The 20,218-nt window shown below is 43.7% G+C and overlaps 1 protein-coding gene across 1 annotated transcript in view; it reads left to right on the top strand.

The window, feature by feature from the left end:
• LOC119965073 (slit homolog 3 protein-like) overlaps window positions 1-20,218 on the top strand; it is a 758,703-nt gene that overhangs the window by 636,553 nt on the left and 101,932 nt on the right. The window contains exons 24-26 of the mRNA XM_038795337.1: window positions 7,696-7,767; window positions 16,142-16,305; window positions 17,010-17,134. Coding sequence (XP_038651265.1) covers window positions 7,696-7,767; window positions 16,142-16,305; window positions 17,010-17,134 — 361 coding nt within the window. The remainder of the gene's footprint in view (window positions 1-7,695; window positions 7,768-16,141; window positions 16,306-17,009; window positions 17,135-20,218) is intronic.

The raw sequence follows: 20,218 nt of genomic DNA, 5'->3' as shown, positions 1-20,218 counted from the left end.
GCGGAATCCACTTGCAATACTATTTACAATGACTGAGGCATGTATGTCTGACTCTTGCTCATATGTCATACTTCACAGTGTGTCTCAAAGGCAGATGTTTGCCGTCTGTTTCCGATCAGTTACGTAGAAAGCATTAAATCTATTTTTCTCTGAAAACTAAATGCAAAGGAATACAATCAGAAAGGACACATTCATTTCCTGGAGAGGAGTATCTGATGCCTACTATGTAATAGTACTATGTAATAGTACCCCAATAGGCATAGTAGCACAGTGGTTAGCACCACTGCCTCACAACACCGGGGACAACGGGTTCGATTCTGGCTTTGGGTGACTGTGTGGAGTTCGCACATTCTCCCTGTGTCTGCATGGGTTCTGGGGATAGGACGATGGAGTGGGCCTAGGTAAGGTGCTGTTGGCAGGGTTGATACAGATTCGATAGGCTGAATGACCTCCTTCTACACTGTAGGGATTCTGTGGTTAAGCCCAATGACTCTGGGTTACGACAGCGATTGCTATCCCGTGATGCATGCGTTTGAGTATCAGGTAGAGCTGGGTTCATGCTCAGCACTGAAGGCCCCCTTGATTGAATATCTTGTCAATGATTACTGTCTGGGTTTCGTAGAAAATGGCCACTTGGCTGACATACCTTAGCATGAATCAGTTATCAGGAGAAAATTGTTGTGTATGGTGGAAGGTAGATTTTAGGGAGGTGCTGGGATGAGTGGAGTAAGATAAACATTAAATTTCCTCGTTTAAGTCTTCATCAGTTTAAAGTGAGGCGGGAGAGATACAAAAGGGTCCAGAGGGGCAATTTTTCACACAGAGAGTGATGAGTGTCTGGAACGAGCTGCTAGATGCAGTAATAGAGGCAAGAACAATTTTATCTTTTAAAAGCATTAAGACAGTTATATGTGTAAGATGGGTATAGAAGGATATGGGCCAGATGCAGGCAATTGGGTCTGGCTTAGTGGTAGAAACTGGGCAGCGTGGACAAGTTGGGCTGAAGGGCCTGTTTTCATGCTGTAAACCTCTATGACTGTATGACTCTTATCAGTTTTGCTTCCCAAATAAATCTATTCCAAACTAGCAGAGCAGGGTCACGAGGAACTGGCATGACAGCAGTGTCAGCTCCCAGTGTCTCTGCAACCCATCATTTACTAACCGAATCCTCACTAGGTATTGTCACCTCACAGTATCGGATGCAATCAGTTTGTGCTGCTTGTATAATTCTTTGATACTTCAGAGGATAAAAGGAGCAAAACACAGACAGTTAATCCTCCTGCTGGATGTGCGGTACTTCAGTCAATAACTCATTTTCTGCCACTTTCAGACACGTCCCTAATGAGCAGAGATACATATAATTAAGCATTTTCAAACCCAACATGTCAGGAAATTATACCTTTCCTACTTTACCTGAGATTTAATTGCCATTGTCAGTGGAGTTACTAATATTCGATCCTATCGATAGAAATCTGTCAGTTAAAAATACGTAGGTAGAAAATTCTTTGTTTTTGAAAGCAAGCTGCATGTTGCCCTTCTCCACTAATCCCCTTTTTCATTGTGAGGCTGCCATTTTCATCAACCCATGCCTATTTCTTCGGTAGACTGCAATGGGTTGATCGTATCTCGTCAAAAAACAGTGACAACTGTGTAGTCTGATGGAATAGTCTTGAAATGCAGTCGGTCTACTGCTGCTCCTATTTTTTATGTTCTTAATCCAGTTGATCTGAATGGAGGAAATACTGGGCAGGTTAATAAAAACATAAGAACTAGGAGCAGGAGTAGGCCATCTGGCCCCTCGAGCCTGCTCCACCATTCAATGAGATCATGGCTGATCTTTTGTGGACTCAGTTCCACTTTCCTGCCCGAACACCATAACCCTTAATCCCTTTATTCTTCAAAAAAACTATCTATCTTTACCTTAAAAACATTTAATGAAGGAGCCTCAACTGCTTCACTGGGCAAGGAATTCGATAGATTCACAACCCTTTGGGTGAAGAAGTTCCTCCTAAACACAGTCCTAAATCTACTTCCCCTTATTTTGAGGCTATGCCCCCTAGTTCTGCTTTCACCTGCCAGTGGAAACAACCTGCCCGCATCTATCCTATCTATTCCCTTCATAATTTTATATGTTTCTATAAGATCCCCCCTCATCCTTCTAAATTCCAACGAGTACAGTTCCAGTCTATTCAACCTCTCCTCATAATCCAACCCCTTCAACTCTGAGATTAACCTAGTGAATCTCCTCTGCACACCCTCCAGTGCCAGTATGTCCTTTCTCAAGTAAGGAGACCAAAACTGAACACAATACTCCAGGTGTGGCCTCACTAACACCTTATACAATTACAGCATAACCCTAGTCTTAAACTCCATCCCTCTAGCAATGAAGGACAAAATTCCATTTGCCTTCTTAATCACCTGTTGCACCTGTAAACCAACTTTCTGTGACTCATGCACTAGCACACCCAGGTCTCTCTGCACAGCAGCACAGCAGCATGCTTTAATATTTTATAATTTAAATAATAATCCCATTTGCTGTTATTCCTACCAAAATGGATAACCTCACATTTGTCAACATTGCATTCCATCTGCCAGACCCTAGTCCATTCACTTAACCTATCCAAATCCCTCTGCAGACTTCCAGTATCCTCTGCACTTTTTGTTTCATCACTCATCTTAGTGTCATCTGCAAACTTGGTCCCCATAAAAAATAATTTAATACGGGTGGAGGAGGACTAATGCAAGGGGTCGAGCCTGAGAGCCATGTTAACAGCACCGCTCCTGTTTGCCCCGGGGAAATATTCTAATAGCCTGTGGAGGTCTCTTCGATAAAGATTTGGAACCACCTGAGGAAGCTCTTTAAGTTGGGATGGGGGTCGGTGCTGGCCGGTCTTGTGGGAACCACAGGTGTGTGCCCGGTAGGATGGGCGGGATGTATGAGAGGTGGCGATTCAGGGACCTGTTTCTAGAAGAACGGATTGCGGAGGAGGCAGAGTTTTGGGACAAATTGGAGTTGCTTAGGGGAAGTGAGTTCTGATACACACAGGTGCGGGAATGTAAATGGAAAGAAATACCCGCGTTCCCTTCATTACAGAATATTCGCTCCTGGAAAAACTGCTGATTCCAGATCTACGGGGAGAGGGGAGGATTGGGGATAGCTATGGATGGCTGGGAAAGAAAGAGGCGGCATTGGTGAACAGGACTAAGGGAAAATGGGAAGAGGAACTGGGGATCCTAGGAGGAGGCATATGGAGTGAGGTGCAGCGCCGGGTCAATGTAACTTGACCCGGCGTTGACCTCACTCCATATGCACGAGGATGAGTCTCATTCAGTTTAAGGCACAGGGTGCACATGACACCAGCCCAGATGAGAGGATTCTTCCCAGGGGTGAACGATGATTGTGAGAGGTGCGGGAGAAGCTGGGAACCACACCCATTTATTCTGGGTGGTGAGAAATGGAAGGGGATTTGGGTGGGGTATTTAAGGTTTTGTCGGAGATACTGGGGTTTGGGGTAACGGTGTACCCCAGATTGCCCGGCGAAGGATAATGCTGAATTGGCGGTCAGCAGCGCCACCAGGGCTGACGGCGTGGATGGGGGACGTACAGGAATTTCTGAGGCTGGAGAAGATTTAGTTTGCCCTAAGGTGGCTGAGGAAGGATTCTACATGTGATGGTATCCATTCTTATCCATGTTTAAGGAACTGATTGTCACCAGGGGGGAACATAGAACATAGAACAGTACAGCACAGAACAGGCCCTTCGGCCCTCAATGTTGTGCCGAGCCATGATCACCCTACTCAAACCCACGTATCCACCCTGTACCCGTAACCCAACAACCCCCCCACCCTTAACCTTGCTTTTATTAGGACACTACGGGCAATTTAGCATGGCCAATCCACCTAACCCGCACATCTTTGGACTGTGGGAGGAAACCGGAGCACCCGGAGGAAACCCACGCACACAGGGGGAGGACGTGCAGACTCCACACAGACAGTGACCCAGCCGGGAATCGAACCTGGGACCCTGGAGCTGTGAAGCATTTATGCTAACCACCATGCTACCCTGCTGCCCCTGAAGTGGGAGGGTGGGATATAAAGGGGAAAAATTTGCACAAACTGTGTATATTAATGGCATGTGTGGATCTTCTATGCAACAAAATTTGGTTTGAGTTTGGAATAAAATATATTTTTTTAAAAATAACCTCAAGGACTAATGGAATGTTGGCTTTTAGCTTGAGGGCACTGGAATACAAAGGGGTAGAAGCTTTGTTTCCGTTTTATCAAGCTCTGTTTAGTACCATCTGGAGTACTACATTAAGTTTAGGGCATCGCATCTCTCAGGAGGGATATCTTGGCCTTGGAGGCAATACGTTGCACATTGGATTTGGTTTTGGGAAATGAACCAGGCCAGGTGTTAGATCTGGAGGTAGGTGAGCACTTTGGAAACAGTGACCACAATTCGGTGACCTTTACGTTAGTGATGGAAAGGGATAAGTATACCCCACAGGGCAAGAGTTATAGCTGGGGGAAGGGCAATTATGATGCCATTAGACATGAGTTAGGATGTGTTGGTTGGAGAAGTAGGCTGCAAGGGTTGGGCACACTGGATATGTGGAGCTTGTTCAAGGAACAACTATTGCGTGTTCTTGATAAGTACGTACCAGTCAGGCAGGGAGGAAGGGGTCGAGCGAGGGAACCATGGTTTACCAAAGAAGTGGAATCTCTTGTTAAGAGGAAGAAGGAGGCCTATGTGAAGATGAGGCGTGGAGTTTCAGTTGGGGCGCTTGATAGTTACAAGGAAGCGAGGAAGAATCTAAAGAGAGAGCTAAGACGAGCAAGGAGGGGGCATGAGAAGTCTTTGGCAGGTAGGATCAAGGAAAACCCAAAAGCTTTCTATAGGTATGTCAGGAATAAAAGAATGACTAGGGTAAGAGTAGGGCCAGTCAAGGACAGTGGTGGGAAGTTGTGTGTGGAGGCTGAGGAGATAAGCGAGATACTAAATGAATACTTTTCGTCAGTATTCACTCAGGAAAAAGATAATGTTGTGGAGGAGAATGCTGAGACCCAGGCTATTAGAATAGATGGCATTGAGGTGCGTAGGGAAGAAGTGTTGGCAATTCTGGACAAGGTGAAAATAGATAAGTCCCCGGGGCCTGATGGGATTTATCCTAGGATTCTCTGGGAAGCCAGGGAAGAGATTGCTGAGCCTTTGGATTTGATTTTTATGTCATCATTGGCTACAGGAATAGTGCCAGAGGATTGGAGGGTAGCAAATGTGGTCCCTTTGTTCAAGAAGGGGAGTAGAGATAACCCCGGTAACTATAGGCCGGTGAGCCTCACGTCTGTTGTGGGTAAAGTCTTGGAGAGGGTTATAAAAGATACGATTTATAATCATCTAGATAGGAATAATATGATTAGGGATAGTCAGCATGGTTTTGTGAAGGGTAGGTCATGCCTCACAAACCTTATCGAGTTCTTTGAGAAGGTGACTGAACAGGTAGACGAGGGTAGAGCAGTTGATGTGGTGTATATGGATTTCAGTAAAGCGTTTGATAAGGTTCCCCACGGTCGGCTATTGCAGAAAATACGGAGGCTGGGGATTGAGGGTGATTTAGAGATGTGGATCAGAAATTGGCTAGTTGAAAGAAGACAGAGGGTGGTGGTTGATGGCAAATGTTCAGAATGGAGTTCAGTTACGAGTGGCGTACCACAAGGATCTGTTCTGGGGCAGTTGCTGTTTGTCATTTTTATAAATGACCTAGAGGAGGGCACAGAAGGTTGGGTGAGTAAATTTGCAGACGACACTAAAGTCGGTGGAGTTGTAGACAGTGTGGAAGGATGTTGCAGGTTACAGAGGGACATAGATAAGCTGCAGAGCCTGGCTGAGAGGTGGCAAATGGAGTTTAATGTAGAGAAGTGTGAGGTGATTCACTTTGGAAAGAAAAACAGGAATGCGGAATATTTGGCTAATGGTAAAATTCTTGGCAGTGTGGATAAGCAGAGGGATCTCGGTGTCCATGTACATAGATCCCTGAAAGTTGCCACCCAGGTTGATAGGGTTGTGAAGAAGGCCTATGGTGTGTTGGCCTTTATTGGTAGAGGGATTGAGTTCCGGAGCCATGAGGTCATGTTGCAGCTGTACAAAACTCTGGTACGGCCGCATTTGGAGTATTGCGTACAGTTCTGGTCGCCTCATTATAGGAAGGACGTGGAAGCTTTGGAACGGGTGCAGAGGAGATTTACCAGGATGTTGCCTGGTATGGAGGGAAAATCTTATGAGGAAAGGCTGATGGACTTGAGGTTGTTCTCGTTAGAGAGAAGAAGGTTAAGAGGTGACTTAATAGAGGCATACAAAACGATCAGAGGGTTAGATAGGGTGGACAGTGAGAGCCTTCCCCCGCGGATGGAGGTGGCTAGCACGAGGGGACATAGCCTTAAATTGAGGGGTAATAGATATAGGACAGACGTCAGAGGTAGGTTTTTTACGCAAAGAATGGTGAGGACGTGGAATGCCCTACCTGCAACAGTAGTGAACTCGACAACATTGAGGGCATTTAAAAGTTTATTGGATAAGCATATGGATGATAATGGCATAGTGTAGGTTAGACGGCCTTTAGTTTTTGACTTCCCATGTCGGTGCAACATCGTGGGCTGAAGGGCCTGTACTGCGCTGTATCGTTCTATGTTCTATATTCACCAGAATGATACCAGAATTAAAAGAGTCAAGTAATGAGGACAGATTGCATCGATCAGGTTTATATTCCTATGCATATAGAAGATTAAGGGACAAACTGATTAAGATGTTTAAGATGGTGAAAGGATTTGGCAGGGTGGGTGGAGATGAATTATATCAACTGGCGAGGGAGCCCAGAACAAGGGGCATATCCTTCAAATTAAAGCTTAGGCCATTCAGGGAAGCACTTCTTCACACAAAGGGTAATGGAAATCTGCAACACTCTCCCCAACAAGCTCTCAAGGATATTGTCAATTAGAAATTATGAAACCAAGGTTGATAGATTTTTGTTAATTATATTAAAGAATATGGAATTTGAGGGGTAAGTGGAACTAAGTCAACCATGATCTAAATGAATTGAAGAACAGTCTTGAGGGCCTACTCACATTCTTATGCTCCTTTACTATTGCCCTACCTGTACAAGGTAATTTTAACCCAAGATATGTTAGTGCTTTGTAGCAGTTTGCAGCCTTTATATTACCCCATCTGATGGGTGCACTGGGGACTGTGTGCTATTTTTTCTGTACTACCCTAGACCCAAGGCATTGCCCAATAGCATTGGCTATTCTTTACATTACATGTCAATTTTATTATTCAATACGTAGCATGCTGTGGCATATGCATTAACTTGTGTATGACATGGCCTGAGTTATGTCTGATCCTATATCTTAAAACATGCTGGTCAACTAGATTAAATCCAGAATTATTCTCTCTATTTCTGTAGGTTTCCTGCACTATTGACACAGTAAAAAATGATACAAAAATTTCATCCCTCACATTTTCAAACAAATGTAATAGAAACTCTGTTATCTGTGACAAGCTGACACTTTCAGAGAAAATTTTTCTTCAGAAATGTATTAATGTTCCCAATATGTAACACTGTTCTTCTATATTGTATTTTACATACTATTACTTTTACCATTGATATAATTTTAACATCTCTTCAATCTTTTCAAAAATAGGACTTTACATGGTAACGACATCTCCACCATCCCTAATGGAGCATTTAATGGTCTAACGTCACTCTCTCACCTGTAAGTAAACAAGGGAGCTTTTGCTCTTGTCACAGACCGAATGTATGTGTTCTATTACTGCCCGTGATCAGTATGTTTTGATTTAAGGTGGTGTGTGTTTTATTACCCCTTTGCGTGTGTATGCCAATTAAATAACAACAGCGGAGAGCCTTTGTGACTTTTAAACTAAAGATGGTTATTTATTTACACACACTTACCCTGAATTAAAACACAATGGGCGCGATCTTCCCAAAAGGGAACAAAGTCCCGTAATGAACGCGTTTAACAACATGACTATTCAATGCAACTCGCTTTAAATAAGAGGCCTGAACAGGGAACGCAGAGCTGAAGCTGCATATAGCCCCATTTTTTACAATGCCAGTTGGCAGTGCCAGGCGGTTACCCAGGTGGCACTGCCAAGGTGCCAGGCTGGCACTGCCAGGAAGCCCAGGTGGCACCAGCAGTACCAGGGCACCACTCTGCTCAAAGGATTTGCTGCTGGGGGCCTCAAATCCCCTTGGAGGCCCCCATGAGTGTGGGGACCAGTACCAAATGGCGCTCACCCGAGTCTCTAAGGCGAAGGGGGTGAATCCCAAAGCCTCAGGTACCTCGGGAATCTGCACATTAGAGTAAGGATCACTGCCTTGCTCTAATATGCAGATTTGCCAAAGAGTGATGCCACCCATTGTGGCGGAATTCACCTCGCAATGTCACACGAGATTGCATGGAATCTCGCGAGACGTTGTGAGTCGGGTAGATAGCGGGGTCTCCTGGCTTTCAACAGCCATGCTGCATCGCAGGGAGGTGCTTTTCCAGTGCAACATGGCTGCAGGATCGCGCCCAATGTCTCACACACTCGTGTCGCACACACTGTCACGTGCACAAGGGTTAGAGATAGATATGGGTTTTACAGACAGCGGGTATATCAGGGTCTGATCTACAAACTCTGATCTCTCACATGGCAAACCTTAGTCATTTAAATTGTTTTACGAACTAAAGGTGAAGTGAGGGGCTTATACAACAAAATATTTCACAGCAGGTAGTGAGGATATATGTCAAATTTCTAGGAGGTTGATTCTCAGCTGAACGTGAAGTTCGAACAGTTGGGGGTTACCCTTCTCTCTGTTGGGATCTGCTGCTTTCAAGGTATTTCTGTTAAATGCCTTGGCTGCTTGGTGACTTGCAGCTAACTTGTGGTCTGGTTTTCGGACCACTGAGCTGTTGGTTTTGTGGCTTTCTTGTGGAACTGTCTGCAAATAGCTTATGGTGATTTTTAAATGTAGACTTCTAATCAAGGCTATTTCGCTAGGTGACTTTCATAAGTTCAAAGTCCTTTCCAAATAAGAGGTGGTGTTTATGCTGATTTTAGAGTTTTGTGTTGTGGTTTATTGTCTTTGAGATTCACGCAGTCAAGTTTAGATGGGGGAAACTGGCAGATTACAAAGGCAGATTGATGGTGTCCATTCACTCCGCCCTACTACCAGTTGAGTTTTGATCTCCCCTTTTTTCAGGATGAACCTTGGAGATAGACAAACTGGAGACCCTGAAGTCCTTTTGTATTGGTCCATTCCTAAACAAAGAAATGGGTGAATTCTCCAGATGGCTGTCAATGTCCACACAAAATTTGATATCCGCTCCAGAGTCGGTACTGTCTGTAGCCCAAATGCCAAAGTTCACCTTACTCTCAACAGCCAAATTAATAGCCTGCTTGTATCCAGTGATTGAAGGTATTGACTGAAAGTTCATAATACATTAGGGCGTGACACCCAAAGAAATACCTTTCCAAAGAGAATTCTTCAAAATTTGTATATAATCTGCGTTTGTGGTAGATTTTAAAGTTGCTTTAATTTCTGAAAGGAAGCTTCCTGGGAATTCCAGCAGAATTTTGCACAAGTAGTGCCACCGCCTCAACTGAAAGTTTGTGAACTTGAGTCTCAATGGCAATTTTCACCCTTTCACCGCTGATTTGAGCAGTAAACTCTTCAAAACTCCATTTCTGCAGCTACTGAGACTTTGCATTTGGCAGCACTTGTGATTTTGTCTACAATGCAAGCTGCATTAAAGAGGTTACGGTGAGAATTGTAATTCCTTTTTAAATGGATTTTCTCCGCTGAATTTATTGTTGAGCATTGTTGATGTTTGGAGCATGGCAGACTTACTTTGTCTTTGTGCACTGATTGGTTCCTTCTTGTGATTTGGCTGCATAGGCAGCATGCACTGATGCTTTCACATTGTTTGCTGGGGTACACACCCTCTCTATGTATCTCTGTGCCATTTAAATCTTTCGGTTCCAGTGGCCTTGGTTGAATTGTTGTGAACAGCTTTTGGCTTGAGTAGTTGTTCTGGAACAGAAAATGTTTCTGTTGAGGGTCCAATGAAAGAAGGTGAGGCTTTACCATCTGGCAGAACGGAATATATTTCTTAAGCATCTTCCTTTCTTGGTTAGATTTTATTCCATTTGACCATGTTTCCATGTTGGCCTGTGGTGATGGGCCTAATATAGTGTCTGGCACTCCTTCCAAAATCAGGGATTGAAGTTTTGTTTTCGACAACCTTTCCCGATTTCTGTTAGTCTGAGAGTGCAGGATGCGATGCAGACGGTTATTTGATCAGTTTTGCCACTTTGAGCTGTTACAAAGTTTAGGATCAATCAAAATGTTTTGTAGATTTCTTGTATTCTACTGTCAAGCTATACTTTGACTTGTTCTTGTCTTGCGGTATCCAGTCTTATTTGTAGCAGAACTTTCTGAGCACAGGTCAATTTTAGCAGTCACCTACATACCCGCTGAAGCCTACAAAATACCCCAGATGATGAACATGGTCATCTTCACCGCAAAGGGCAATCAAAACCAACTTGTTCATGTTCCGATTCAGCTGCTCAATTCCTCCCCTCTTTCAGCTGTGGGACTTTGGTCATGTTTATATCTGTCTTGCACTCCACTTACTTGTAATAACTCCTACTTTTTCAATATTGCCATGTGTTTGTGGCACGAGTTAGAATGCATTTGGAGCTGAGTTAATTTCCAAATGGCATTCTAGTATTGACATCTCTGATAAGGGTTATGGCAGCATAGTGGTTCTGTCACTGGATTAATAATTCAGGCACTTGAACTCAAATCCCACCACCACAGCTGGTGGCATTTAAATTCAATTTTTAAAAGCTGGGCAAAATTGCTCAAGGCAGAGAATCATCACCTTCTCCAGGGCGTTACGGGTGGGCAATAAATGCTAGCCTTTAATGAATAAGGGAAAGGACTATTCAATGTAAACAACTTTGGCAAGAGTTCATCATTTTGTATTCAACAATAATCACAATTTGCATCCAGCATGCTGAAAATTTTAGGCTTAGATAAGGATAACACTGCTTCATTTCCAGCCCATGTTTGTGTCAATTGTGGCTCTGTGGCAGCACTCGCTCCTGAGACAGATGGATGTGGACTCAATTCCCCCTGCACAGACGGTAACACAAAAACTATGCTGACCCTCCTAGTTGCAGCAGTGAGGGAATGCTGCACTATCAGAGATGCTCAACTTACTGACAGGCACATGGAGAAGGAGTTTCCTACACTAAATGGTAGAATTCTTGTGAGTACTGACAGGCAGAGAGATCTGGGCGTGCATGTCCACCGATCACTGAAAGTTGCAATGCATGTGGATAAGGTGGTCAATGCATGTGGATGAGGTGGGCGGCACGGTAGTAATGGGCAGCACGGTAGCATAGTGGTTAGCACTGTGGCTTCCAGGTTCCCAGGTTCGATTCCCGCTTGGGTCACTGTCTGTGCAGAGTCTGCACGTTCTCCCCGTGTGTGCGTGGAGTTTCCTCCGGGTGCTCCGGTTTCCTCCCACAGTCTAAAGATGTGCAGGTTAGGTGGATTGGCCATGCTAAATTGATCTTAGGTTAGATGGGGTTGCAGGGTTACGGGGATAGGGTGGAAGATGGGGTTAAGTAGGGTGCTTATTCCGAGAGCCAGTGCAGACATGATGGGCCGAATGGCCTCCTTCTGCACTGTGAATTCTAAAAATCTAAAAGGCATACGACATGCTGGACTTCATTGGTCAGGGTGTTGAATATAAACATTGGAAAGTCATGTTGCAGCTGTACAAGACCTTAGTTGGGTCTCATTTGGAATATTGTGTATAATTCTGGTCACCACACTCCTAGAAGGATGTGGATGCTTTGGAGAGGGTGCAGAAGTGGTTTACTAGGATGTTGCCTGATATGGAGGGCATTAGCTATGAGGAGAGGTTAGACAAACACGGTCTGTTCTCACTGGGATGAAAGAGGTTCAGAGGCAGCCTGAGAGACTTTTCATTTCATTTCATAGAGGTCTCCAAGATTATGAGTGGCATGGACAGAGTGGATAGTCAGATGCTCTTTCCTAGGGTCGGAGAGTCAAGTACTAGGGGACATAGGTTTAAAGTGCGTGGGGGAAAGTTCAGAACTGATGTGAGAGGCAAGTTTTTTACACAAAGGGTGGTAAATATATGGAACGTGCTGCCTGGGGAGATGGTGGGGGCATGTAATATAGCGACATTTAAGGGGCATCTAGACAAATATATGAATAGGGTGGGAATGGAAGGATACGGACTCCGTAAGTGCATACGGTTTTAGTTTCGGCAGGCACCATGGTCGGTGCAGACTTGGAGGGCCGAAGGGCCTGTTCCTGTGCTGTATTGTTCTTTGTTCTTTGTGAAGCGTGATCACAGCTGTCGTTATTGGATGATGTTCACAATCTATCGTGACAACAGCACCTTATGGGGAGACTTTCATTCCACCAGTCTAAGCTCCTGGCCCCAGAGTTGGCGAGCAAATTGAACATGTTTTTTTTCCCCAGAGTTTAAAAGTTAAACAAATATAATTTTGTGAAACGCTCACTAGTGTATAATGATGGATAATTAAAATAATTTTTCTTTAACTTTACATAATCCAAAATATACCTCAATCGGCTAAATGATTGCCCATTAGTTTCCTCTAGATGACTGGGTGACTTAGCTGGAATAGGGTTGTTATTAATGTGCTGTACTCTTTGGCCGCCTATTCCCTTAATAGGTTTTACTGAAGTTGATGCCTCTTTGAGAATGAGGAAATTAGGCCGCAGCAGAAGGTATTGGTGTGTGAACTGCTGCCCATTGTGGTAATAAAGCACTTTGCAATGTATCTGGAACAGGATAAAAAAATAGCCAGACATTTTTGGATTTAATTAAGGGGATAATACAATTTACACATTAACTTAACAAACATGAAATAAACAAAGTAACTGGGCTGTGATATGCAGAAAAGCTGACTCTTAATTTAACTAGAACAGAATCAGAAACTAAGCAACAGTTCCTTTCAAGAAAAACTAAACTTTGAAGAACAGCTGGTTTAGTTGCATAGGTTATATAAAGGATTAATGGATGAGGGGAAGTTAATGTATTCATAAGGAATTAATGCACTAATGTGCTTTATTTGCTGGTTTAATGATTTTAGTTAAGAGGATTGAGAACACATGCTTTGCATTATCATTTGCTTATTAAACAAGAGTCTCTGCTGAGTTATTTCTGATACACTGTGTGTAGTTTTTAGCCCCATCAGTAATGAAGAACGCACATTACATGTTTTTTAAACTTGGCTTTTCCATAATCTGCTTTCTGTATTCTTCAGAGAGAGCTTTTAATGAAACAAAAGCAGAAACACTGGTGCATGCAGTGAGAAACTGCTGTTTCACCTTTGTTTCAAATCAAGATCAAAATGAGATAATGAGTCTCGTCCATTTTCCAGCTCAGATATGAAATCCCCAGCGAGCATCACTTTGAATGCAATGCGACTGTTTTACTTCTGTTGCCATTTCCAATTGGATTGCATACTAACGTGCGTGGAGGACTGTCACAATATAAGAATGGTGCAATATGCATTGTTGGGGGGAAACCAGTTAGCTCAGTTGGCCAGCCGCTACCGTGTGATTCAGAATAAGGGCAATAGTGCAGGGTTTGATTCCTGTTTTGGCTGACGTAGGCTTGGGGGTCTGGCTGCTTACACTGACCCCATAGTAAAATTGCGACATAGGTTAGGCAATCCTCAGATAATCAAGGATGTCTCCTGAAGAAGAATAATAAATGTGCATTGCAGCCAGGGACTGGGTAGTATGCCGAGTTATAATCCCATGCTTTCATTTCTGGAACCCGAGGGTGAATCCAATTGAGTTCAGCCTCGAGATCACAGAATCACAGAATTGTGCAGAGCATAAGGAGGCCATTTAGCCCATCGTGTCTGCACCAGCTCTCCAAACAAGCATCATGACTTAGTGCCATTCTCCTGCCTTTTCCCCATACCCCTTCTCATTGTTTCTATTCAAATAATCACCTAATACTCTCTTGAGTTCCTGGATTGAACCTGCCTCAACCACATTTCCAAGTTGTGCATTCCAGACTCAAACCATACATTGTGTGAAAAGGTTTTATTTCCACATCTTTCGCAAATCACTTTAAATCTGTGCCCGCATGTTCTTAATCTTTTACGAGAGGGAACAGTTTCTGCTCTATCCAACCCCCTTATGATTTTGAACATCTCTATTAAATCGCCTCTTAGCTTTCTTCTCTCCAAGGAAAACAGTCCCAATCTCTTCGTTCTATCCTCATAACGGAGGTTTCTTATCCCGGAATCCATTCTCGTAAACCTCTTCTGCACTCTCTGCAATGCATTGGCATCCCTCGTAGAGTGTCCTATAGCAGTGTTTTTCAATCTTCTTTTCCCGGGGTCCACCTTTACCAATCAACCGACCTTCATGACCCACACTGGCCGACTTTCGTAACCCATGTCAGCCGACCTTCGTGACACACCAATTTCGCTTACCTTTAATGCGACCTCACTTGCTTTCTCGTTCAATGTTACATTTCTGCTAAGGACTTCAAGTGATGATTTAAGTTCACGCTGCATCCTTTGAAAATAAAAAATCAAGTCTCGCCACGCCTTTGAAGTATTTATGGTTTTAAACTCTCATTTGCCAGTACTTCCCTGCCTTTGACACACTTGGGCTTTGCATCCTGATTTGCATTAGCACAATTAACAAAGCTATACATCAAGAATGCATCTTTGTATTGCTTTGTTCCCGATTTCAGTTTTTTCTTTGCTTAGAATGATCCATCTTCAGTCCTGTTGCCTTGCTTCGTCACAGCAAGTGACTTTAAAGTGGAAGAGTTCCCTCATCATGTTACCGTGGCATGGGTTGCATCTACCTTTTTGGTAAAGATGAAAGTCTTGTCCTTTGTATCTCCAATTTTTAAAGGATACAAGATGAGGAATATACACTTGGTGCTGAAAAAGTGCCGTGGAGTGGATCACCAACAACCTGTCCTGGTCCCCCCATGCCAATACTCTAGTTAAGAAAGCCCACCAACGACTTTACTTTCTCAGAAGATGAACAAAATTTGGCATGTCAGCTATGCCTCTCACCAACTTTTATAGATGCACCATAGAAAGCATTCTTTCTGGTGTATCAGAGGTTGGTATGGATCCTGCTCTGCCCAAAACCGTAGGAAACTGCAAAAAGTCGTGAATGTAGCCCAATCCATCACACAAACCAGCCTCCCATCTATTCCCTCTGTCTACAATTCCCGCTGCCTCAGAAAGGCAGCCAGCATAATTAAGGACCCACACACCCTGGACATACTCTCTTCCACCTTCTTCCGTCAGGAAAAAGATACAAAAGTTCGAGGTCATGTACCAACCGACTCAAGAACAAAGTCTTCCCTGTTTCCATCAGACTTTTGAATGGACCTACCTCGTATTAAGTTGATCTTTTCTCTACACCTTGCTATAACTGTAACATTATATTCTACAGTCTTTCCTTCCTTCCCTATGTACTGTAGGCATTGCCTGTACAGCATGCAAGAAACAATACTTTTCACTGTATACTAATACATGTAACAAAAATAAATCAAATCAAAGTTGGATTTCTCTGCTAAAGAACCTGTGCGGAAATGATGACTTAAATGGCCTCCTTCTGTCTTGTATAATTCTATAAATATTCTGACCACCATGTCCAAATTCTTGAGATTGCCTCCCAGAGGCATGTGTTCCTAAATCTACCACAAAGGGTCATCCTACACTTGTTGACGTTTTGGGATATGACTGGTGGGGCTGCAATGATTTTTCGGCGCCACAGGTAAGGTAATCATTAACTGCTCATTTACGTTTATCCCTGAAGGAGGTGGCTCAATACAGCTGAGTGGCTGACTGGGTCATTTCAGAGATAACCACATTGGTATGGAACTAGGCCAGACCAGGTAAAGGTGGCAGATTTCCTTCCGGGTAGGATATCAGTGAACCAGATGGGTTACTGAGGCAAGATTTTAATTTAAGAGTTAATTGAAAACCCTACCAGTCTTTTCACCGCCTCTTTCTCTCTGCCACCAGTGCCCTTGGGGCTAATCCTCTGTACTGTGACTGTAACCTGCGCTGGCTGTCTGAATGGGTAAAGACGGGTTACAAGGAGCCAGGTATTGCTCGCTGCGCAGGACCAGAAGATATGAATGAGAAACTTCTCCTAACAACACCCACAAACAAGTTCCACTGCAAAGGTATGTAGAACTGAACTACAGAAAATATGGCACAAACCAGCTCCATTCATCATGGTGTTCAGTAATTAAAGAGGAACATTACTGAAGAGAAAAGACTACTTGCACAAGCAAGGGCCAATTTTGTTCAGACTCCAGTCCTGGCACTGATTGGAGAATCAGTCCGAGATCAGCTAATCCAACTTGCATATTTCTAACTTATTAAAATAAATGATCAGCAAGTCAGAAGTGCGGAGAATCAAACACGCTGACTTCTGTGTCTAATATCCAATCTGCGGACCCACTCAATGAGGTTCCTCAGTGTACCCTATAATCTTACCAGAAATATAGCTGTATATGTCTATCAGGAAGCATGAAAGATGGTAAATCCCATCTATATCGGGCCATCTATGATGAAAGATGGTGTAACTCGAGCATTTCAAAACTGCTGTTCAGAAAGACATTAAGATTGGCTCATCTGCTACCATGTTGGAGAAGCTAATTGTCTTGTGCTAAAAAATGTCTTTCTTTTCTTGATCCTTGCCAATGTTCTCTGTTGCTCTAGGATCGTGTGCACTCCCCCGGACAAGATTTTTGATGGCATTTTTTGCAAATGCAACATTTGCACTGCATGAGCAATGTAGACTTGCTGTGCTCTGAAAATCAATAATAGCAGGATAATTATCATGCTTAGATGACAGTACCATCTTTCCCTTTCACCCTTTCAGACCCACTGAATATTGCTATCATAGCCAAGTGCAACCCATGTCTATCCAGCCCTTGCAAAAACAATGGAACCTGCAACAGTGACCCAGTTGAGTTCTACAGGTGTACCTGTCCCTATGGATTTAAGGTAAGAATGTGATTGGAAGGTATCAAATCCTTCACAAAGGTGACAAGGTTGCTCTTGCTGCTAGCTCTACTTAAAAAAAATGCTATGAGTACAAAATGGAGTTTAATTTCAGGGTGAGAGGAATTTCACCCTGAAATTCACTTCAATAAGCTCAAATATTTGCCACTTGGAAAGTAATGTCTTCTAATACGTTGCTACTCTTGGGACCAAAATCAACAACTGTGCTGGAATGTTTCTGCTGTAATCGGAAGAGGGCATCTCACTACATCTGCTATACATTTCCTAACCTTTTATGATTTGGTTCAGTTTGGTGTAGCATTTCTTGTTTGGAATAGAGTATAATTATAAGAAATTGTGTTTTGAGTGGACATGCTACATGCAATTGAATTATAATGTGCTTTGTCATTTTGTTTGCAAATTAAATTTTGTTTGTGTCTTTGCAACCTCAAAAGAGAAGCTTTCTCTGCGTGAGCTGCAAAGGTTTTTTTTTATTTTTCTGTCGGTTTGCACATCCCTCCTGAGGGTATTGTTTGAAGAACCTTTGTTTCCTTCGCGGAGGATAATTCCACGAGGATCAGTCAATGTCTGTTCCTTTAGAGCAGCCATTATTTACCTTGGATTCTTCATCCTGACTGTCAACAGGTTGCTTACGAACAGGGGAAGACGTTCACAAACGTGGTGCTATATTTGACCCCAAGATGAGCTATCCAGGCCATCACCAGATGCTATTGCCACAGCCGTAATGTTGCCTGACTTTGCCCTTACCTCAGCTCATCTCCATGTCTTCCTTTGAAAAAAAATCACAAGATTTTCAATGCCAACTGAAGATGAGACGTTGACTTGGTCCCTCAATATTATGCTTCAGATTACGAGTTCAAGTCCTGGGATGGGGTTTGAACCCCAAGTGGTGACTTCAAAATGAAAGTGCTAACAATGGAGCTAAGCTGAGGCACTTGGGACATGACCAAAGACTTGGCCAAATAGATAGTTGAAAAGGAGGCTTGCAAAGCTAGGGAGAGAAAGAGAGAGCAAAGCTGAAGGGTTCAGGGTGAAAGCTCCAGTGTTTCGGGCCAAGATGGTTCAGCTTTTTTCTCAATTGGCATGAGTCACATTTCACATGGAAGAATTTGCCTGATCCCAAAGCACATCACACCACTGCCTGTGTTAAGTATGAATTATATTCTAACTACTCTCAGTAGCACTTCAAGTGATATGCTAAATACTGCAAAACTTAACTCCCATCTGCAGGGAATTGTGCTGGGGTGACTTCATCTTGGCTAAAAGGATTCTGAACAACCATCAAAGATTGAAGATCTTTATACTCCATCTGGGGGGATTCCCCCATGAGGAGAAAGGATAATCTTCGCAGCCACTCTTCAATCTAATTTATGTTGGTTGCCTTGCGCTAGCACCCCCACACTCAGCATTCTAAAGTCAGAGTAAAACTTTTCTTCCCAGCCATCTAATGTTTTCCTTCCTTCCTCTGAAGATGCTAACTTGTATCGGTGCACACTTTACTTCCAACGGCACGAGGCAGCACTTGATACTTCACCCGATGGCTGTTCATCTTGAGTGAGCTTCAGTAGGATATTGAACCATAAGAGGCTGAGGCTGATTCGGTTCTTTTCCAACATCCAGCCATAGACACCTTGCTGTAGCTGAGCAATCAAGAGTGGGAACCAATATGTCCCCAACCCTCCAAACCAGTCTTGGAACCTCCACTGCCTTCCAGATGGAGGTCAACTAACATAGCACAAAACAGAGCATAGGACCTTTCTCACAGCCATACATTCCCATGAAGATTTCCAAATTGCTTGTGATCCCTTTGCTGTGATTACTACAATATAAATTTGCATGGTCATGCACTTTGGTTGAGAACATGATTGGGTTTCCTTCTAATAAAATAACCAACTCCGTGTCACTCGCTTTCTTGGGTCTTCGCTGACTTCAAGGATACCATTCACCCCCATCTGGTGTTCTACAACTCCTGTCACCTTATGCGTACATCAGTTAAAAGAGAAGAATTAATTCCCATCGACAACAATCTGGCTCATGGGTGCCTCAGTTTCAGCTGCTGTACAGTACTGTATAGATCTTGTATGGCAGCTCCTGTACTGTGCTGTGCACACAGGGTAAAAAGTGTCAGTTTGTGTACTTGTAAATTGGATGGGTTGTGAGTATTACAGTGGAAAAACTGATATTTGACAGCAAGCTCTGCCACATTTACAGAGAAGATTAATTAATCCAGGATCTTGGATAAACTCAACAGCCATTTACATTGCCCCAATTACTAGGTGTGATTCTAAACGTCATAAACAAGTGCATCCCAGATTCATGCTTAATCTGTTTTGAAGTTAGCATCAATTTCCATGGACTAGAGAAAGGGAAAATCCGGGTCCTGTTCCTGATGGCTTTTAATAATCCCTGTTGGAAAATGCAGTTATTCAGGGCTTCAGTGATTACAGTTTAAAACTTAGCCATGATGGCCCCCATGCATGGGTAGCTTGCCAATACCATCCAGGCTCAGAAATGAAGACTGACAACTTAGACATGGTACCAAACTACAGAAGCAGATTTACAACATAACACACTGGGCGGGATTTACCGGCTGTTCACGCCGATGGAAAATTCCTGTCCCATGCCGGCACACAGGTTTCCCGGAGGCGAGGGGTGCTGTCAATGGGAAATCCCGTTGATAACAGCGGGACTGTCAGATCCCGCTGGCAGGCCGCCTCCACCGCTGAAAATCACACAGCGGGGTGGTCAGTTAATCTCACCCACCTTGTCTAGGCACAGGGCCACGACCAATGGGCGGGGAGGTCCACGCTGGCCAATGTGAAATGTAGATCATAGAATTTACAGTGCAGAAGGAGGCCATTCGGCCCATCGGGTCTGCACCGGCTCCTGGAAAGAGCACCCTACCCAAGGTTAACACCTCCACCCTATCCCCATAACCCAGTAACCCCACCCAACACTAAGGGCAATTTTGGACACTAAGGGCAATTTATCATGTCCAATCCACCTAACTTGCACATCTTTGTACTGTGGGAGGAAACCGGAGCACCCGGAGGAAACCCACGCACA

Source organism: Scyliorhinus canicula, chromosome 4 (genome assembly GCF_902713615.1).
Source record: "Scyliorhinus canicula chromosome 4, sScyCan1.1, whole genome shotgun sequence".
NCBI classification, from domain to species: domain Eukaryota; kingdom Metazoa; phylum Chordata; class Chondrichthyes; order Carcharhiniformes; family Scyliorhinidae; genus Scyliorhinus; species Scyliorhinus canicula.
This window is presented reverse-complemented; position numbering and strand designations above follow the sequence as displayed.